We start from the raw sequence: 21,911 nt of genomic DNA, 5'->3' as shown, positions 1-21,911 counted from the left end.
AAGCGACGCCCTCTAAAAACCCACTTACAAACTTTTCTGTTCTACTGGGCAGGCATATGGAGTTGTTTGTTGGCCTTGGGGTAAAAAATGGCGCTGCACATGAGGACGGCGCGTCTCGGACTCAAAAAACTGTTGCGTTTGCCAGCGCTAGGAAAGCAACTGAGTACCTCTACGACGCTTCGTGTAAAAGAAAGTAAGCACTCGTACTAAGCGCCTTAATCACCAAAGTAACGTTTTCTGTCTTGCGCATTTTGCAGTTCGGGAGTCGCAAGAGGGCAACACGACAGTGATCGAAGGCGTGTACGTCGACTCTCCCCGTAAAGGGTTCGTGGTCAAACCGAAGCACACGAGTTCCGCGTGCCCACTGTGCAGGTTGGGATTAAAGAGGTTGAACCACACGGTAAGCCGAGTAACGCGAGTTGGACAGGTGTATTGGACAGTGGCGCGTTACGTTTCCAACCGCAGGACGTGCTAATCCTGAGCCAATTCATGGATGCGCGAGGAAACCAGCTGCCAAGGCATGTTACAGGCCTCTGCGCTAAACAGCACAAGATCGTGGGCACTCTGCTCTACGAAGCTCAAAGGACAGGTATTGCCTACTAGCGGGCCTCGATTGACTACCACTCCAGAATATCCGTTGCTCCCCTATCCAGTGCGCTGTAGCAGTCATGTAGGACCGACTTCTTTCCCTCGTTCCTGCCTCCTTCCCTCTTTCCTGCCGTTCACCGGTCACAACCAATCGATCCTGACGATGACACCGGTATTACGCGGGTTTCTCTCGATCGGGATCTAATTTCTCGATTGCGGCTGGCTTCCTTGCGCGACTGCGGAAGAGAGCCAATGGTTATCGAGAAATTCGATCCCGATTAATTAAAGGTGCTCCGCGTGGCTGGGGTATCGTCTCGGAGAGCAAACACGTGCATCGGTACTTGGAGTTGTGTCTGTTCGTTATTCGTTGCACTCTCAACCGCAAGAACACGCTTGACAGCCTGTCACGTCGGTTCCTTGGGCACAGCGAGCTGGCATAATGGTTTTACGAAAACACTGCATTGCACAAACTAACGACACATCCACTTTCGATTTCACACACTGCTCAGTACATCCGATACCTGCAGCCTTCTAATAACGAGCTTTCTCCGCGTTTAAAATCGGAGCAGAGCAAAACACATACCCATTAGAGAAATTGCAGAAAGGCACTGAAATGCCCATGCTTAAATCCTAGGACCTCCGAAACTATGTGCAAATATTGTTCGAGGGCTTATTTATGCACCCCTGCTTTACCTTTGCACTCTTGGATAAGCTGCGGGGTGTTGGGTTTTGTTTCCGTTCCTCAAGGAGAGAGTTCACGTATTAAAGGGACACTGAAGAAGAAAAAAACTAAGTTGAGCTCTATTTTGGCAGTCTAGGTTCTTCGATGCCAAATAAAGCCACTCTTGCCACGAGAGGAGGCGTGGCAGGCTAGAAAATACAAAAACAAGACTGTTGGCGACGCCACCTTGAATCTCTTGCTGCTATGTCGTGGATTTTGACAGAATCTGTTTGGGCCTAGTTGTTTTCATTTTCTGTAAAATATGGACTAAAATGTATAATGAAGGAGTGAGAGATTAAACATAGCAAGTTTCAAGAACTGCCTCTGCACCATGACATTTCGAGTACATGTACTTTCTAATCGATGACAACACATGAAATTTTTTTTAATGGAGCGTTTACTTTTTTCTAATAATCAACATCTTACGGCAAAATTAATGTAAATAGTTTTCAAAAAATGTTTCTCATGAAATGCTGTCCCTTTAACAACAACTCTGAGACAATCATGCCTTGGAGTAGCACCAGGGCATTGGTCCACGAGTAATGAGATTTTCTCCTTGTGCTCAGGACTCATCTACAACGAGGAACATACCCCGAAGGAAAGGTGGCAAGAGCTGAACAACTACTTTGGCCGCACAAAGCTCAAGGTCGACTTTGGCAAACCACTCATCGACATCAAAGAATACCTCAAAAAGCCCCCTTCAATGTAAGAAATAATGAAACCGCATTGTAGTGACATTTTTTTTTATTGCCTTCAAACAATGTTTGGTGACAAGCATTTTTGTGTATAGAAGAAAAAAAAAAGCATGCAATACAGCATGTAAAAACATCTGTACAGTTTTCTGTTATTAAGTAAATGAGCTCGCAAATAAATACAATGAAACATTGTAAAATGACAATTTTTTTTTAAACATTGGCTTGTAACCCACTTTGGAAAAAAAAAAAAGCAAAACAAAGGCACAACTGCCTTTCCATAATAACTGGTCGTAACCATCACATTCAACAGTCTCGCCATAATGCTATGAACATCAGTGTAAAAGACCACGTTGGACAAAAATGACAAAGCTGTGGCCAACCACACAGCCAGTTTTCAGTGCCAACATGCGTGAACTCTTGCAGCAGTGACCTTGCCCTGCTGTAGCGTTTTAGCTTACCTTTCTTTTTAACTGCTCACACTCCTCGGTATAAACATGCTCAGGCAAAAGAGAACATGGCAGACTTTCACATTTTCAAAGCTTTTACAGACGAATCTGATTAGTGCTGCATATTTTGCACACATTGTGCAATGAGGCCCATCATACAAATGAACTTAAACCGCTGACATGGCAGTCAATCAATATGAGCACTGTTTATGGATGCCGCAAGGCTGTGTGCAACGTGCTTTAAATGCTCAACTCAAACTCTCCGTTAAGAGGTAAGCTGCAGCAGCAAGAGTGGTTTGCAAAGGAAAGACACAGGGTAAACAGTTACGTATATAACCAATGCCATGCATCCTCAAAAGTGATATGAAGAGAAGCGAGCATAGAACAAGATGCACGTGACATGAAAAACCGAAGTGCAAGAAATGGATCCTGGGCTTCCTTAGAAGCTCATTATCCAGAAGCACTCAACTACCAGACTGGTATTAGGATGCTATAATCACACCTCATGAAGTCTACATCTCCAAACTGTTTCACTGAGGAATGTATACTGCTATTGGAGAATTTAGGGGTTCCTGGTGAATGTTTCTTTGCTCAGTTTTTTGATGATTGACTTTGTGTACTTTTTAAATTTTATTTTATTGTTTTTTGTCTCGTACACTTCTTATTATTTGTTTAGTTAACTTCTTTGTTTCCTCCTGCATATGCATCTTAGTTCTGCACTAGTTCCTCTTAAATATAGCAATATTCCAACTCGTCCAACAAGCAAGTGACCTTATCAAAAGCAATTCTCAACTCGCGCACCATAATCAGCTCGTAGTCAACTACCAGCGCTGCCTTACGAGCACGTCTACCCGAGAAATAACGGCACAACAGCACACTGACCAACACTTTGCAGAAGAAACTAAACAACCTCTACACAGCCGATTTCATTCCACATGGCACCAGCACGATTGTATGCTTGGTTATGAGTGCATGAAAAATGAAGGCTTCAAAGCTGCCCCTGTGATGACGTGCACACAACTATTAAAAGACTCTTAGAAGTTTCAAACATATTGGTGTGTAAATAAGCACACACTGAAAATAGTAACACGACAGCAAGTTGTCAACACTGCGAAGTTAAGCATGGTGGCCAGAAGTTGACCAGTGATGGAAGTTAGCGTTGAAGTTAAATCGCAAGGCCATTCTGCCACTGCTGAGGACATGCAAATATAGCAGGTGGCCATAACGTGAAACACTGAATTCTGCAACATCGATGATAATCCAAACACTGTAGGTGCAAGTCGCTGTTCCTTTGAAAACCATCTGTTTGGTGACAATGTGCTTTGTGTGTGGAATACTGAACAAAAAGAAAATGGAAAAGATCAGTTTCAATGCACATGCCTGTGCTGCGTTCATGGCACGTGTACCACGAAGTCCTCACTAAAACAATGTTAAAAGCATGCACAAGGCAAATGTAATGCAGTAGTTTAAAACACTAATGAACAAAGAAGTAAACATGCAGTGTGTTTGCCAGTAAGGCGTACTGGCATCAGAATGTACACTGCTTAATTTTCGTTGCATTCTAAATTCACACTTGCACATTACATCGGCATGTTAACACCAAATTGCCTTATGTCTGCAGCAAAACTGCAGGAAAAGACCTCGCACCTTGAAAAATGAGTCTTGCACCAAAAGTATGTGTGAAACAAAATAGATGGCAGTAGCATAAGAACATCACATAACAGAAGACAGTGTTCTAGTGTGAAAAATGTTCATGCAATATCTCCCAACTCCTAAATGAGCCTGAGTCACCCAAAAACAGGTACATCTTACCATCATTGCAGCACAAGTATACTATAAACTACAGCAACACATTGCAGTCTTCCTCTCCAAACAAGAGATTATGGAGGCTGCTTCTGACAATCAACTGCTGACCCCATAACTTCAATGTCACATTGAAAACAACAGTACTTTTCTCTCTCATAGACTTTATAGAACAGGCAACCTTCACAGCCATTAAGCTTTTAATGTGGCCCATGCTTCCTACAACAACTTTTTGTACTCAGGTTTCTCCTTTATTCAGCGCTAAAGGCACATTCGACTGGTTCCTACTGTGGTCCAACTCTGTTTGCGATGATGCGAGGCCTTGTTAAGATTGGAGCTAGAGAAATTTTGCCTGAGCCAAATGATCAGCAGCTCCCAGAGCAATCAGAGAAGCCAAGTGACTGCAATATTTAATCGGATTTCACTCAATGTACCACCACAAAGCTGAGAGCACCTCTAACGCTCTGAGCTGTAGCGTGGTGCCCTGAATGAACCAGGCGAATGTGTTCCAAGCACTCAGTTTCAACCAGCCATATGTAAAGCACGCTGTTTGAATACTTGAACGCGACCAGTTGAATGTACTAGAAGTGTCAGCAGTGTGCTAATTATGGCTGGTTAATGCATACTTGGAACCGCGCTGACAAACAGGCCAACAGGAGACGGCACACAGTGCTTGTGCGTCGCCCGCTGTTCTCCTGTTCTGAAGCATCCCTGGCTTATGCCATTTCAAATTTAGAGGAAGCTTCTCGAGCAACCAGACAGAAACCTGCACGGCCAACCAATCTCCTAGCAGTACAGTTAAACACAAGGATTTACAACTACCTATAAGAAGGACTTTCAGTATGAGGAGTATTGTGAAGATTTTGGTAACCATCTAATTTACTACTGTCCAGCAAATACCAAAAATGTCTGCATTAAGGCAGCATGGTAAGTCGTGTAAGAACGCGGTTGTAAAATGGTGCTGGAAGCTTTATTTCTCCTCCAGTCATCTGCAAAAAAGACAAAATGCTACTCTATTGCTACAAGCTTTGTCACAATAAATTCAGCATATCTGCTCCATCGTGCCTAGCTACAGCTTGAAACTTTTTGATGAATCACCACTAATGACAGCTGCAAGAGATAATATATATTGAGATGCTGCATTTGCATAGAAACTATGAAAGCACTGAATTAGAATGATATGCAAACTCCTATCTAGAACAAATGATAAAATTACATGTTGAACTGGCACACTGCAGACTTGAGAGTAACTTAAGCATAAAAACTGTTTCTCAGCAAATCTTTCAAGAGAGAGTGTTAACTAATCCTATTCAGTTCGGGAACCGCCATTTGTAGAAAACATGGTAACATGCACAGCCGGCACGAATACAATGGCTAAGCACTGAAGGTCAGAAATGCGTGGACAAATCCTAGTCTTTAATTATGGACAGATTCGCAAAGTTAACGTCTTTCAGATAAAGCAAAAAAACGATGGCTTGGGCCAGTGCAGGCAGAGTGAACTGCTTATAATGTAACTCAAGAATGCAGTACTTGCCCGCACATTCTGTCGGGGCACTATGACTCTAGCAAGACCCACATTTTTCCGGTTATGTGTGACGTATGTGTGACAAACAGCTCCGCCCACAAGAGTGCATAATTCTACAGGAGCTAGTACTAAGGAGCGAGTCTGAGTACTGGTGCTACCACAGTTCACATGAAAGCTGCAGAAGATGCAAGGTGTGGCCATGTCTGTCAATTGTGTTGTTTCACTTAATTATGCAATTTCTTTGGTGCGACGGTACTGGCTGTGTGAAATAGTAATGGAAAAGTTAGTCAAGTTGTTACACTTGTAAGTGGAAAGTTTCTACTGGCAGGCCGCCTCGTGGATTAACATGCAGGTTTCCAAGCATGCATGAAGGAAAACTACTGTGGAACCTTCTTTCCAAAACGTCAGCTAGTGAAATACTGTGGAGGATGAAGCGTGAATAATGTGTACCCCCAGAACAGGCATGTCTCCTCCATTGTACGCTCCTCTATGCCTCTCGCTGTTATAAACTAGGTTTTAAAGAGTCCAAAAGCTGCAAAACTACATTACTAACAGCACTGGAAATGCCCTAAAAACTTTCGTGCGGCAAATGTTTTGTGGATAAAAGTTAGCCAACAAACCATAAGCTGTGGCTGTCAGCTTTGGTACTGCTCAAACAAAGATGGTGTAGGGCAAAATGGGGAGTTGGAACCCAGTGCATACTGCACTGACAGCAAGATCTTCAGAGACTGCAAGGATCAGTGTCACTGATCTCAGAAGCAGAACATACGCCAAAGAATGCAGCCAAACACAGCTTCACTTGCTGTTCACTTTTGTCTTCCTGCTCAGCAGCACAAATTCCAGAACAAGCCAATCTTTAAATTTATTAATAAGCCGGAGGAGAATTCATGTTAAGCATGTGGCAGTGTTCTTAATGTAAGTCTTCCAGCTTGCAAAACCATCTCCACTCTATGGAGATCAGCTTTCCAATGTTAGATTTCAAAATACGTCCAACAGTCTCAGCCGAGTATTCTGGCTTTGCAGGAATGCCTGCTAAATAGAGGTCCTAATCTCCCGATAACATCTTTTCCAAACACCTGCATTCTGGTGTCTGCGTCTTTACCAGCTCACATTAGCCAAGCACCAGCTATCTGCCAAGTGGATCCATTCAAAAACATGTCATCAAAAAGGAATGAGAAACTTTCACTCCTTATAGTGCACCCTTAACTGCTCCAAGTGAGTCGCCTCTCACCTGGCAGTTCTGCACGAGACCAAACACTATGAGGCAAAAAAATCCATGGCTCTTTAAGCAGGCTTTGGAAGCATTGCCTCACTTGCATCCCATGTGCAGGTGCCTATGCTATAGATATATCCGGGATATAGCGTCACCTTCATCACCGCAAGCCCTCATCCCACATCATCATCATCAGCACCAAGCAGGATGATGATGGCACAGGACGAGGACTCTCAATGATGAAGGTGATGCCACACAGAGCACGGAAAGTGGATACTTTCTGGAGATAAGAACAGTTCCACAAGCAGGTACCTTCTATGGTTCAATCTTGAAAAGGTGTGTAAGCAGCCACTGTTTGGCCAGCTTCCCTTAATCAGCCAAAACAATCTCAGTTTTTGTCGTCCAGGGCAAAACTGTTGCAAAAGCAGGTGCATCTCATTTCACATATCCCATTTCCAACTAGACCGCTGCCACATGTGGCCAAGGAATTTAGATGAACATGAACAATGTGGTGATGGAAAGCATGCCTTCGCTGCAATGAGCAAAAAATTTAAAAAGAAACGCACGGTAAGGCATGCAGAGGACACAGTGGGGCCGAGGTGTACAAGCATATGGGTGCGGTGAGATTTTTTAAGAACATGGGTCCTGATGACTAGGACGAACACCTTGCTTGCGGAGCTTCTCACAGGGTCTTGGCCCGCTGTATCAGCTCGTCGATGAACATCTGCAGCGGGTGAAAGGCGTGAGCACACGATGATGGAGCTAAGCCTACATTTCGGCACTTACAAATATGTGTCCTAATTATTTTCAAATGATGTGATTAACCATTTCAAGGTTGATTTTCTTTCACCATATGCGGCTGTCCAGGGTCGATTTTCTTTAATGCAGGTTTAAGTTATTCAGAGGGACCTATTTCAAAAAAAATTTACCGTAATTTTTCTCGGGTGATCGTAGAGTGAGAAAAAATATTTTGCATTGGTATATAAGTATTCTTTATTCATGAATAAAAACAATAAATAAAGGAAATAAACTTATAAGAATTAAAAATTTGATGCATTGTTATACACATAGTTGAAGGCTTAGAAAATGTGCACACGAGAATATTTCGCAAGTCTCAAATGTTCCTGCTCTTACACTAATATTTACATCCATAGCGTGATCGAACTGCGTAGGTGAGTGCACTCAAGAAAACTGTATGGTTGTCTGCCCATCAAAAAAGCAAAATGTGTGACAAACTTCAGCTAATCTCGATCTTATCACAATTCAGAGGCAATTAGTTTTCGCGAGTCTCCAAAAAAAAAGAAAAGGAAACGCATGCACGGCAGCATCCTTCGTATGCGCACCCCTGTGAGCAATAAACAAGCAAGTAACAGGTGGTCGCTCTTTGAGCGATTAGTAACGAGATAGCCATCAGTTTTGTGAGCGAAAGAAGCCGAAACCGCCCATGGAACAAAACCCAAACTGCCGCCCGCTCGCCCGCCAATGTGCGAGCGGTAGTATATAGACGTGCCGGAGCAAACAAACTAGCTCTAAAACATACCATGCAATGAAAACCGAGCGCGGGAGGCGCGAGAAAAAAGTTCCGTGTATTCCCACATAGTGGCAGCACATGCCAGTAAAGAAAAAGTTAGGAAATTGGCGCACTTTTTACGTGCAGATGGCGCCATATATTTACGTCATTGACCCTGAAAGGGTGAAAGAGCAAAGTGCAGGTATGTAGAGCAATACTGAATGCAATTCAGAAGCCTTGCAGCTAGTACAACAGAGGTTTTTGGCACAGTAAAGAATGTTCTTTTTGCTTTACATTGCACTATACAGGGTGCTTCATAAAATCCATTCAAAGTTCCAGAAAAATACCTGCAAAAATTAAGCTTTTCTCTTTGGGACAGTTTTTACCAGAGAAGCAGACATTTTAAAATGACTTGAGGGAGCACAATGAGACAATGTAATAATGAAAATAAATAATTCACTTTTCAATTGGAACACATGGTACCATCGATCCTATGCGAAGCTTGAAACCTGTCATCTGAAGCATTCCTAACCGCTTCTGAATTTGTATAACATTGACGCTTGCTAATTACTGCAACGTAATGAATTCCAGTCAATTCCCACTTGGAAAGCCAAATCTGAAATGCCAAAGTCCATAACTGTCACACCCCTGGCAGATGGTCATCATTGACACAGCAGTTTCCGCCTCACTGTTGGGCTAGCATGACGCAAGCATCTTTGTCCACCCGCATTAAATCGGCTGCAATTCATTGCACTGCAAAAATCAGTATCATCATCCCCACGTAAAAGTGGTTATATACTCCTCAGCCAATGGGCTTAAAACCCTGCATTGAAATAGATTGTCTGACTATTTCAGCTAACAAAGGAACCCACATTTTATTCTAAATGACCAAATTGATGTCAAATGAACAAAAGTTGATTATACATCCAAAAAGCACATTAAAAGGGATGATACATGTAAATAACATCACGTACACAGCAATTTGTGCATGAGCTATCTAGCCTGGAAAGACATGATTTACAGCTCCCCTCTTTTGAAGAGGCAAATAAACACCTTTCTTTACTGTACCTAAAACAATAATAAAAAAGTGATTTGTTCATACTGCAGTGATGAAAGCAAAGAAATTCTTCCTCAATGCAAATTCTTTGCAAACAACCTTTCTTCAATTATGAAGTTTTGTTTCTGAGAAACCCGTAAGAGTTCCCTTTGTAGCTTTGTGCTACATACGGGTGGATGGCAATTTTTCCTCTCATGAAAATTTCTCCACCTTGTGAGACTCCGCAGAACTGATTTACAAATAGAAGTGTCCAACGTGCCAATTTATTTCCATTAGTTTAGATCATGTTTCAAAATTGTGCAATTGAATCCAGTCAGTCCTTGAGGCGTAACCCATTTTCGTTGGAATCCGAAGACTAGCACCCGTTCACACTGGCCACTTTGTTCTGCACACTTCTGAAAAACCTTGTGGTTAGAAACTTGCTTGGGCAAACAATAACATCTACGAAGGTGAACATTGACACCTAACACCTCAATGCCTCATGCACAGGCAACCTCTAAAAAGATTGCTCATTTTACCAAACAAGCCAGGTGACTCACCTCAACTTGGTCCCGAGTCTGTTTGGCACCCACCAATTTTGCCTGGAACAAGAAGAAACAAGTTCCAAATGCATTTCCAGGAGGCGCAATACTGCAATGGCAGAAAAATGCAGGACTGAAAAGCTTTTTTTTTTTAAGTCAGTGAAATAAATAGTGGTATTCTGTCAGTGTTATGGTGAAACAGCACACATGCGATGATTTTATGTAATAGACAGCACCACTGTTCTGTTGAAAAATTTTACGCTTTTCCTCTTGGAGCACCACAGACAATGTAAAGCATGATTTATCTTGGATGAAGCACGCAAACGTTGCACCCAAACACTGTATCAAACAAAATGTGCCATGAAATGCCACCTTTCCGAGAAATTTAAGAATGAACAAAGCAGCAGTTTAGCCGATTCACTTTATACTTGGCTACCTAGCTTTTGTAATGTTCAGTATGCACAGAGACCAGGAGTGGACCATAATGATTATGATGAAGTTTGATGGTTTTTGGAAAGAGACAGTAACAGGCCAAATGAAATGTATTAGTATCATGTGAACCAGACAAACTGGATGAAATAACTCCTGCTGATGATTTAGGTACAGGTGACCACAAACATTTTTGGAACACTGAAATCACAAAAAGTTCAATTTCCTTGCAAGCTAACCACCAGGCTTAGCATTTTAGTGAGAAACGTGGGAGGGTTTTAAAGGTGAAGCATCCACCGAGCATTAAGAATTGAAGGCAGCTTTATTGGCTTGTAACAAAATTTAGCTCTTCCGTGAATCCTGTGTCCAAAAACTTTCACAGATGGGGGTAGAATGCACACCATCACCACAAGGAATGAAATGTATTGAGGCAGCAAGTTTCACAGCGGCAGCTATGCTTATGTATCGCAGCTGTGACATTCAGTTGTACGATTTAATGGCAGTTTCCGACAGAGCAATAAAAAGCATGTTAGAATGTGGCATTCAAGCAAAGGCCTCACCCTGAGAAAGTCTCTTCGACGGTGATCACTCTCCATGTCCAAAAGCTCATCCAAGTCTATTTCGATGTCGTGGTTGTCATCCTGTGCGATTAAGAAAAAAAAAAGTTAATGTTTATGCGCCTTTGTTAACGAAAATGTGCACTTAACAGTGCACCAAGTTTTTATGGTCACATGGAATTGTGTGTAATGAAAGCAGTCGTAAATTCTGGAACCATCACAACAACTACTGCTTGATCTCAAAAGCTGCTGGCAGATGCCTTATAAACAGGGGTTAAGCGTAAAATGCATTGTTTGACATGACATATTCCAACTACGATAGTTACTATCACTGCCATTGAGTTGTTCGTTGGTTTTGCAAGTACATGTTCACTCAATAAATGGCCCGTTTCTGCAAGTTCATCCTGTTTCACTCATTTGCACACCTGCCAGTGCTTCTTCACATCCAAGTGGCCATGTAGAAGTGTGTGCCTTCCAAATGATGCTTTCACATAACTTGCAGTGCCCTTATATAATGGCTAATATAAGATGACTACTTTAGATATCGCAATGCTAAGCTGAGTTCACATTAAATAAATAACCATTTCGCTCTCACTGATCCCTTTTCTTTATCCCCCACTGCACCCATTTTTCTTAGTGCTACACTCTTAGTATCAAGTCTAAGTAGTGGACATCAAATTTTGTGTAATTTTGAACTCTTGTTGCATAATTACTACAAGAAGCAAGAAAGTGAACCCCAATGATGAATGCAGCTTACACTCCTAAGCTAGCCTTATTTATAATCTTATCTTATAGTCCTTCTAAACTTCTCTGTCGTTTCATGCTGCGTTCACTTTATCTTGAAGCACATCTTATGACTCAAGAGAAGTGCCGGAATAGGACAGAACAGGCCTTAAGGCAGCCTACCTTGAATTTAACGTTCAAAAAAGCTGAGAAAGAACTTCGAGAATAAACAAACAATTTAGAGGTTCTAATGTTCAGCCATCTAACAAATAATGCAGATGGCATTGATCCTTTGACTCGAGATCCAACAACAGTGTGTTGTTTCTGAGGTATAGACAACACTGGTACACAGTGATCTGCATATCAAAAGCCTCTATCATGGACAAATAAAAAACTCACACATACAGACAAAATTCAAACACAAGAAATATGCGATTTTCATTAATGGACTTCAAATAATGGTGCAATTCATTTTCCCCTGCAAAAGATGCTGCACTGCGTGTTAGAGTTCTAATCAAGCACACTAATATGTCCAATACCTCATATAAAATCTCCTGAATTTCCTTATTTGGATTCAACATACCATGCAGGTGTTTCAGAACCACCAGAGATGGACTGAACAGTGTTTATCCATGAGTTCATGGAATGATAGTGCATTTAATGAGTGATGTATTACAAATCACATTCTTACTTATGTTGTTGCCTGTACCCACTTAAAATATCTACTGATACTGACCACCAGACCTGCTGCATTACAGCACTTATGTACTTTATTTTTTCGTAACTGCACCATATATGCCCCTCCCCTCCACCCTTTCCAACTGTATGAAATGCTAGAAAAAGAAGGGTAACTTTTACGGTAAATAAATGACAAAGAAAGCCGTTGGCAATGGTCTTTGGAGACCTTTCAAAGCATAAAGAACAGGCACCAGTTGCAATGCATGGCTAAATGCTGTTTGACACTTCTGACATAATTTCTACAAGGATCACGGTTGCTGCAATTGAGACTGCATGTCGGCCACTGCATCCACACATGTGCAAACCAAATGAGCAACACCCTCAGACACGAACACGAGAGGATGTTCCCAAGGCCACCGCCAGAAGCCGTGCAATACCATAGAATGTCTGGCAAAAGGAGGGGGCAGGAGAATAGACTTCCTGTTGGCAGCGCCCTATCCAGGAAAACCGACAAGCACGAAGCACGTCCGTGCCTGCCTGTGCTACCAGTGAAAGGATGCGTAACACACAGACCTATTCTCACGAATGCCAATAGAAAAGGAAACTTGCAAACATGATGCTGATAAGAGAAGCAAACATAAATTAGCCAACCTGGCAACCTGCCAGCCAGTTGTATGAAGTAAGCACACTACCACGCTCCACACAAAGAATTTGTCACGTTGATTCTGAACAGGAAAAGATGAGACAAGGTCTTATGTCATGGGGGCTATTTGCTTCCTTCTACGTTAATTTATTCGCATTTTCTCGGACAGTTGTATTTATTGCAGTCGGCATTGATCCTGTCTGCTTTGCTGTTCGTGGCTTAAAACCCCACTGTTCTCGCACCTTGCACACTGTTTCTTTAAGGTCTCGCACCAACTCCTCATCCCCTTCTTAATTTGAATGAAATCAACCTCACTGATCACATTATCATCTATGCAAAAAGTCAATAAAACTTCAACTTCAATTGAAGGCGCAAAGGTGTTCAGTACAGCCTGTGGCACCCATCATGGTGCACAAGGCAGTTATACACCAGTGATGATGTGAAAGTAGTTAATTGGACACTGTCCACAATGTGTGAACACGGAAAGCTGCACGGACCTCATTGAACCTACTTTTGCAATTTTCATCACATGATACACCCTGTGCAAACGTAGTAGTGTATAGCATTGCAGTTCATATTGGGACAAACTGTAAATCTTTGTCTTCACTACTGCTTTAGCCAGTGAAGATGTGGTCTGAATTATTCTGTAACTACTTTTATCTTTTTTAGTAATACTGTCAGTTTTCACTGTCCCTAACAGGAGTGGACCATAAGTAAGCATGAGACAACATTAGATCACATGGAAAATGCTGATGCAATAAGCAAGTTTAAGCGGTTCTTGCAAGAGAAGAAAGAAGAGTGCACACTTGCATGCAGGACATAACCAGTGGACAGTCCTCGTCAGTTGTCATTATGTAGCATTAAAGATATCCACAAAAAAGACACATGGCATCATCATGCTGAACGGAACTATGCCTCCACTTTAGTAATAAAGCCATTAAACGTTTCATTTTAGAGCAGTAGGTCACACTCTCTGCCATCCATCAGAGTGCACTTCACGACACTTCCACAATATCGTCAGTTCATGCACATACACGGTCAAATGCAAGCATTTAATTCATCTGCATTGTCTCGCAATACTGCACGTTGGAACGATCTTCCGGACCACATAGCATCCATCTCAAATCACGAAACATTTCACAATAACTTGCATGCTCTGCACTCCTAATCTTGTATAATAAATTTTCACTGTATTTTACCTTTGCATTTGGTATTAAGTTTTTTTTTTTTTTTTTCGGTGTGTAAAATGTTACCTCCCTTATTCAATGCCCTTTACTTGTAAGGTATCTCAAACAAATCAGGTAAGTTAAAAAAAAAATTATACAGTTTTTGCTTACATTCAACAACACATTCCACATTTCAATAGCGCAGGAAAAAAATAGTTAAATATGCCACAGTTTGCAGTATACAAGTCCCTAACACAAATAAGTTGACCTGATATTGATATAAAATGAAGCTACACAATTTTTGTTTTTCCTTCTCTCTCTCTATTTACTTTTCTGCAGTAACAGTATGCCTCGAGGAAGGCCATCACCTCGCGCTTAGCAGAGCTTCAGGAAAACATGTACAGGTTGGTTCCTTGAGAACTGCCAGGCAACGCAATAGCAAAAAGACGTGCTACAGTAGCGCAGCTTCCCCGCACGATCAAATGTCATTGGCACCGTCCCCACCGAGGCGATAGACCCAGACCAGGCACCACTTTGAGAGACCCTTAAAGGTTCGGGAAAGGGTGTCTTTTGTCCCGTCACTTTGTCCAAGCGACGCAACCGAAGGAGAGTGCTCAATGAAAAGAACAGGTGAAGGAAGAGGCGAGGAGGAGGCCAGCGTCTTCTCTCCAGAGCAGTGGCGGCAGCTGCGCATGGCTTTGTTGTCATGCTTCCTCGAGCGTAACTGCAGATTCCCCTTGCGCCCCCCACCACCAACTGCCGGGCACTTCCTGTCGTCTCGCACAAATGAGACCAAGCCGACCCCACTTGGCCTCTGCATTTTGTTCGTTCAGCAGTTGTCATTCAGGGAACAGAAAAGGAAGGCAAACGTTCCGTGCTTGTCCTACTGAACTGACACACCTCTCTTGAGACAATGCCACAGCAAGGTTTATGTTAAAGCACACAGTGCAGTGGTTTTGAGTTTATTTGCAGTAAGTGTGATAATAATTGAACACTAAGGTTTTTCTCTGAGCACTTAAGTTGCTATATCCAGCTATTTAGGTGATGGTCTCGTCACTCTCTAGAACTTCTGCATGCAAGATGAAGGCTAGCAACTTATATAACCAGTTAGATTCAACAAAGGCATGAGACACCTTGCACTATATATTATGAAAGGCTTAAGTGCACAGGAAAATGATCAGAACAGCCAGGTGACATCTCCAATTACTGCTTCAACTGACAGATAACCTTATTAACAGAAAATAATACTAGGAGTTACATTTCAAATCTTTCTGAAAGAGAAAAAATGTCATCCACTTGAGAGTATCTGTTATTTTCAGATGAATGAATCTTTCTTTTTCATGAAATATTCCTCCACCTCGCAGATTTCCACAGATCTGATTTGTCACACTCAGTATCCAAGCACTTCCAAGTCATTAATTCGACCTCGCCCCACAATCCGCTAGCCCCCTGGTAAGCTCATGTGGTAGAGCAGTCACCTCAGAAAGGCCTTGGTCCTAGGTTTGATCCCCTAACCAGGATGAATTTTTCTTCAAATGCGAAGCCTTTGTGAGAAACCCATTGGGGTTTCCTTTGTAGCTTCATGAATACTGTCATGTGGATGACATTTTTCTCCCCCTTTTATGAGAACTGGCTGCGATGTCAAAAGTGCAAACGGCACACTCACCGAGCAGGCAAAGAGTCGCTGGAGCTGCTCATACATCCACATCTCAACGCGCAGCCGCTTCTTGATGAGGCTCATCTGGTGTGGGCCGTACTTGGCCGTCAGGTACTTCTTCTTGCGGTCCTGCAGCTCTTCCTTGTCACCTCCTTCAAAGTTGACATGCAGCGTCTTGGGACAAGCTGCAAGGCACTCCCCGGGACCCTTGAGGGACCCTGTGCCCGCTGCCAGACCACACTCCATCCTGTGGCCTGTTTGTTTTGATTCCACTAACGAACCTGGGGCCGTGCCCTGCAAAAAGTGCACGTGACTGATTTTTCTGGACGAAGGCAACTTGTTCAACCAATCTTATCCAATCTTTGTTAGCTGCGACAGCCCTCGGCTGGCTAGATTTACTTTCGTGCAAATAGTAAATACAAGCAAAAGAAAACGAAAGCACTTACGTATAGTACTCTGTTCATACAAAGCAAGCAATGCTATGAAGCCTAGGGTAGAGATAAATTTCTGTCAATGATTGCTTTAAGATAGGGTTTCACATATATGCAAGAAATATATAGATATGCATCACTTAATTGATTAAGTCTCATAACATTATGTTGCAAGACATTATGCAATCATTACATGAAAGGTGTTGCAGATTTGCCAGTGAGCAAGCGGAGCAATGTAGTTATTCCGTAGAAGTTATTCCGTTGCACATCAAAAACTGCTCTGCAAAACACGCGGGTTGAGACTTATGACACCACCAGCATAACTTCTGCAACATTGCCCGTTAAGTGTGAAACAGGGCATACTTAAAACTTTCATGAGCGTAGTAAATAATACCCTAATGAAAACATTTGTCCACAGAGGAACAAGCGCATTTTGACAATGTGACATAATAGTTCCGCCGAAACCCGCAAGGGGGAGAGAATTAAGGGAAAATGAGACATCCACCCAATCATTGACAAATTCAAATTCGCACTGCCATCTGCTAGCCGCCTGGTTAGCTTGGATGATAGAGCGGCTGCCCAAGGAAGGAGGTAGTCCCAGGTTCACGTCCAGGACCAGGACGAGTATTTTTTTTTCAACTGCGAGACTTTTCCTTCCAGGAAACCGTATGGGTTTCCTTGGTAGCAATTGCTACGATTGGGTGGGAGTCTCATTTTCCCTTAATTAATTTTGACAATTTGTGCTCACAATCTATCAGGATGCCCTTAGTGTGAAGGCAGCTGGCACAATAGTCTGCAGCAGAGCACTTGGGCTAAGACAATGGTCAGTCCAATTTAAAAAATTTGCCATTGTCAACTACTGAGTCTGCAAACTCCACAGTACACTAGGCCCGGAACCAATAGAAATTGCTGACATACATTCTGGAGTGTTTAACACTGCTTACTTGATAAACGTACCTGGCCCCACACAAAAACATGTGCAGAAGTGCAAGATATGGCCAAGAATTATAAGAGTAACTCATCCAGATTCTTGTATTTACAATGTGTGTAAGATTGTTGGAAACAGTGACTTTCAGGAGTGAAAGGTATTTCACAATGGCTTCAAAAAAAAAGAAAAGCCAGCACTAGATTGCAAATAGAGGAAGACTGAGAAAGAAAAAAAGAAGGTCAATAGAATACTGACAAAAACTGCGCCTTCCTTCCTGCTGCGCCCAGCACGGGAAGAAACGGCCTCAAGGAGACGGCTATGGCAGGAAACTGGTCCACACCTCCTACTGTTTGTTTGCACCACGCACGTCATCGCGCTGTATGCAGAACAGGGTCTTTGAACCCTCGCCGTTTGACCGCCCCTAGAGCATTCTTGCCTTGCCTGGACAAACAGGTGGCTTACGTGTAGCACGCTTCGTCGGACACGCTCACTTGGCGCGTTGGGCTCGCAAAAGGCGCCGTGGCTTTACTTCTGTTACTCTTTTTTTTTTGTTTCCTAAACAAACCGGAGAGGAGAAAAGCCCAGCACGCGGTTTCATGCACATTCATGCCCGCGCGATGGAGAGCCGGTCCCCTGACCTCCGTTTGGCGGGAGTGTCATTAAATCACCCGCGCCTTCCCAATGCCAGTAAAACAGAAATGCCGGTCGTGCCCGTTTGGCCGATAACCTTGCAAGGCCGCAACGTCCGACAATGCGAGGTAAGGCCGCTTCGCGCGCCCTATATAAAAAGGGGCGTCAACTGAATTCTAAAAGAGAAACCGCGCCGTCCACGAGTATATATGTGGGTGTGTATATATATGCTGCTACAGCCACACATACGTTTGGCGCGGCTGTAGAAGAGAGGGATTTTTTGAAAGCTCGTCTCCGAACGGTCCCCGCGCGGAAGTTTTATTTATACATACGCGTCCAAGGTGACGGCAGACTTTTGCGACGGCATCACTCTCGGGCTCTCGACCAAGAGAACTGGATCATACTTCCGGCGCTCCCTCCTTTCATTCTCCCCCCCTCCACCAGCCCGGGCCAATACCTAGGAAATACGCAATTCCGGAGGATGCATTCGCCGGGTCGCGCGGAAGGGCAAGTTTTGCGCAACTATCTGAGCGCGCGTTGTGTGTGAAGCAATCCCAGGGCAGAGCCCACCGACACCCAGCAACGAGGCGAACGAGAACGGCGCGCTCCCTTTGCACCGAGAGGAGCGCGAGGAAAGACAAAACGGCGCGTCTGTCGCAGCCGCGCTTTTCTGGAGCAAATTGAGGGTCGCCATGCGCTCATCACCGCGGCGGTGGCGACGGCGGGATTAAATGACGGCGAGCATCCGGGGTCACACCGCGCGCGTTTTGTCTGGCGTTCGCTGGTTCAGCGACGACACCGTTCTCACACGCGTCGCATAAGTGGCATAAGCTAGCGACCGACGATCCAGGAAACTTGCATAGGAGTGCCAAGTGGTAGTTATCTTCTTTTTTTTTTTCGTACGTGTGCTGAGCGCAACGATCGAGCCGCCGCGGTTGGTTTCGTTTACAGCGCCAAAGAGCAACCTCAGTGTTTCCCCCCTTCTCTCTGCGGGAGCCAATTAGTGAAACTAGGTGCTTTGTGAAACAAACGGAGGCCCTTCAAACAAATTACTCTGCACGAACCGAGACCCGCAGCCAACGTGACAAATAGGCGGGCAGTTGAGCTGTTCCCAGGTCGACGGTGGTGTGTTGGCGGTGCTACACCTACGCCAAGTGCCGTCAATTAAAACAGGCTCACAAAATTTACGACGTCAAGGGTCGTGCGCACGTGCTACGGCGCAGTTAACGCCGGCCTACTTTCACAAAGCACTACGCTAGACGAATCTCGGCAAACATGAGGCGTCGCCTGTTGATATTGAAAATTAAAAAAAAAAAAAGAGGAGTGGGAGGGGAGGGAGAGAAAAATATTCAACAAGGATTTCGCGTTTCATTTCCTTGCCTCCGAGGTTTTTGCGCCTAGCTAGAAACAAAACGACTGCGGCGAATGCGGGTTTTTATGTGCGCGCGTGCTAACGCGGGCGGCCACTTTTGCGCAAGCCTTGGAAATTACGCATTCACAAGGCGCACGCGACACGCGCAACTTCTCTATCAGCAGCAGACGCTAGAGCTTCGTCGGCGCCAAGCGCTTTTGGCGTGCATGCGACGGTGTCGGATTATAAAGACTATAGTGAGCAGAGGGAGACGACCAGTTTTGCAAGGGCGCTCCTTCCACCATCACCGCCACCAAGCTATGCAGCCAGCACATGCGCTAGGCATGCGACATCTCGAAAGCGAAAAGCCTGGCCGGGCTACTACCACACCTCATGGATGGATGGATGGATGTTATGAGCGTCCCCTTTGGAACGGGGCGGTGGCTTGCGCCACCAAGCTCTTACTACTATGCTGCCTAATATCCTACCTATGTTCACCAATGAAAAAAAAAAAAAAAAAAAAAAAAAAAAAAAACCATTATGAACTACCACGTCCAAATTTTCTGATACCCTATTGCGAACTGTGCTTTTGTGCGTGTCCGTCTTTTGTCGTTTCCCTACTTTTCTTCCACCAATCCTCCAATCGCCTCTTACTGATGTCTATTGCGGACCTGTTTGCTTTACCACTGCTCCCGCTAAACCCAAGGGCTTCAAGGAGGCCAGTGGTGCCTAAATCGACCGCTGGGTAGACGTCCTCACATTCTAATAAAATATGTTCCGTCGTTTCCCTAGCTTTACCGCAGCAAGCACATGTTTCTTCTTCATTCTTATATCTCGCTTTATAGGTGCGTGTTCTAAGGCATCCCGATCTCGCTTCGAAAAGTAATGAGCTTCCCTTTGAGTTATCATAAATGGTTTCTTTCCTAATTTCGTTTTTTCCCCTTAAGAAGTTACTCATGGCAGGTTTCTTTTCCATTGCCGCCACCCATGAGATTAATTCAGCCTCTCTGACTTTCCGCTTGACCTCACGCATGGCCCCGAAGCTCCACTAAACGTGAACATAAAAATTAAGTAGACGAGATGCCGGCCAAGGGGCCTTCATCCAGCCCATGGGCATTGTAAAGGATGGTGGAGGGAGCAAAATCTTTATCTCCGCTCCAGGCGCACTGTCGTGCAAACTTATCTCCGCATCGTGCCGGCCGATAATAATGACGCTCGGCAAAATAACTCACGCGCGTCCTAGCTGACGGAAGAACGGTAAACAAAAGAGGGAAGTCAAGCGCACGGAGAGGCATAAAATGAAACAATAAAAAAGAAGGAACCGGCACTCCCCCAACAGCGGGGTCCCGTAGTGAAACGGATAGCTGCTCCGTGCCGCCGTCATGCTCAAGCGATTATACGCGATCGTGCGACGAAACGAAGCAGAAGCTTCTGCTCCGCTCCCTCCGCCGAGAGGGCAACCCCTCTGCTTCTTCGACTCCAGGAACTAAACAAGAAGGGAGCCTAGCTTACAGTCATACAATGGCCGGGCCGATGAGCTCGCCCCCTCCGTGAAGCGAAGCACTTACGATCTGCTCACGACCGCACCACACCTGGCCTTTGTTCCGAGACAAACGTAGGAAAAAATCCCGACTCGCTCGAGCCAAGCAAAAGCCAAGCAAAAGCCAAACAAGGCACCAGCATCACGCGTCGTACATTTTCGCACCCACCGAGCCCACTGAGGCAATCTGCCGCCAAGGCACCTGGACCAGCGCTGGCTGCTCCAAAATTCTGTAACGAAACTGCGCGACGCTAAGCAAGGCGTTCGTGAAGGTCGACGCATTTATAAGCGACACAGGCGCGCGCGCTCGGGGTTGCAAAAAAGAAACAAAGATTTCATTCATTTTTAAATAGATCCCCGCGTGTGCTTCCATGACGCCAAGCGGGCCTTTGTGCCAACGAGAGAAGCGCGCGGGGGGGGGGGGATGTAAAAAGTAAAGAGACGAGACGGGCCGGGCTCAATATTGAGCAAAGGAAGAGCTGATGTGCACCGAAAACGATTAAAGGTAAAGAGGGCTCACCTTATAAATCAGGCGGAGAGTTTCGCGGGGCTCGTGTACTCCGAATCTTGCTCGACACCAAATGTGAACGACCCGCAACAAGACAATCGCGTACTACACACACGTACGGGCCGACGAACGAAGCGTCGCCTCGCCAGCCTCACACTCTCCACGATACTCGCCGCGAGCAGTGCTGCCTGCTTTCGCTTGGTCGCCGGAGAAACACAAGCAACGCGCTGCTCCGCACGAAAAACCCGAAACGGAGGAACCAGGAAAGCGCAGGCAGAACGTAGTGAGCAGCTTCAGCCTGTTTCAAGACTCACTTCAAAAACTCACAGTAAACAGCGTACGCCATCTTTAGAATTAAATATAAACAAACAATCATAGAAGATACTTTTATAACGAAATAATTTGTTGACTTATTCACTCCTAGGTGGCGCAATAATTTGTGTGAAATTACGTTGAATGAGTAAACGTTTTGCGACTAGTAGGTCAAAAGAGGTGAATTTTACAGACTAGAAGTAGCTTAAAAATTGAAATACTGAATTCTTAATCTTAATGTTATCTTATCATCATAGCTAGTAATTTAATGTTGCCAGA

At 44.2% G+C, this 21,911-nt stretch overlaps 2 protein-coding genes across 4 annotated transcripts; one reads left to right on the top strand and one right to left on the bottom strand.

Annotated features, from left to right (window-relative positions):
- The first annotated feature begins 55 nt into the window (after positions 1-55).
- mRpS18A (mitochondrial ribosomal protein S18A) lies at positions 56-2,201 on the top strand. The gene is made up of 4 exons (XM_050180264.3): positions 56-193; positions 258-400; positions 466-589; positions 1,876-2,201. The coding sequence occupies exons 1-4, from the start codon at positions 88-90 to the stop codon at positions 2,016-2,018; spliced, it is 516 nt and encodes a 171-aa protein (XP_050036221.1). The 5' UTR covers positions 56-87; the 3' UTR covers positions 2,019-2,201.
- Positions 2,036-21,614, bottom strand: LOC126533054 (protein phosphatase 1 regulatory subunit 14B). 3 transcript variants are annotated; one of them, XM_055071728.2, is made up of 6 exons: positions 20,297-21,171; positions 18,254-19,662; positions 15,942-16,226; positions 11,069-11,149; positions 10,098-10,139; positions 7,724-9,953 (listed from the first exon to the last, which is right to left on the bottom strand). In XM_055071728.2, exons 3-6 carry the CDS (start codon positions 16,176-16,178, stop codon positions 9,831-9,833), a joined length of 483 nt encoding a protein of 160 aa, XP_054927703.1. In that variant the 5' UTR covers positions 16,179-16,226; positions 18,254-19,662; positions 20,297-21,171; the 3' UTR covers positions 7,724-9,830. The 3 variants fall into 3 exon arrangements, with proteins under 3 accessions (XP_050036214.1, XP_054927703.1, XP_054927702.1); XM_050180257.3 differs by lacking the exons at positions 7,724-9,953; positions 18,254-19,662; positions 20,297-21,171 and adding exons at positions 2,036-7,715; positions 21,333-21,591; XM_055071727.2 differs by lacking the exons at positions 18,254-19,662; positions 20,297-21,171 and adding an exon at positions 21,333-21,614.
- Between the last annotated feature and the right edge of the window lie 297 nt (positions 21,615-21,911).

The sequence above is a fragment of the Dermacentor andersoni genome, chromosome 7 (assembly GCF_023375885.2).
Source record: "Dermacentor andersoni chromosome 7, qqDerAnde1_hic_scaffold, whole genome shotgun sequence".
In the NCBI taxonomy this organism is placed as follows: Eukaryota; Metazoa; Arthropoda; class Arachnida; order Ixodida; family Ixodidae; genus Dermacentor; species Dermacentor andersoni.
The sequence above is the reverse complement of the archived record's forward strand: the minus strand, read 5'-3'. Positions and strand labels throughout refer to the sequence as shown.

Coding starts and splice junctions, on each gene's coding strand:
- LOC126533054 (XM_055071727.2), bottom strand. CDS start 16,178: ATGGAGTGTGGTCTGGCAGCGGGCACAGGGTCCCTCAAGGGTCCCGGG. Junction 11,150..15,941: donor AGCGACTCTTTGCCTGCTCG/GTGAGTGTGCCG, acceptor TTAATCGCACAG/GATGACAACCACGACATCGA. Junction 10,140..11,068: donor GTCGAAGAGACTTTCTCAGG/GTGAGGCCTTTG, acceptor TTCTTGTTCCAG/GCAAAATTGGTGGGTGCCAA.
- mRpS18A (XM_050180264.3), top strand. CDS start 88: ATGGCGCTGCACATGAGGACGGCGCGTCTCGGACTCAAAAAACTGTTG. Junction 194..257: donor GACGCTTCGTGTAAAAGAAA/GTAAGCACTCGT, acceptor CGCATTTTGCAG/TTCGGGAGTCGCAAGAGGGC. Junction 590..1,875: donor CTACGAAGCTCAAAGGACAG/GTATTGCCTACT, acceptor CCTTGTGCTCAG/GACTCATCTACAACGAGGAA.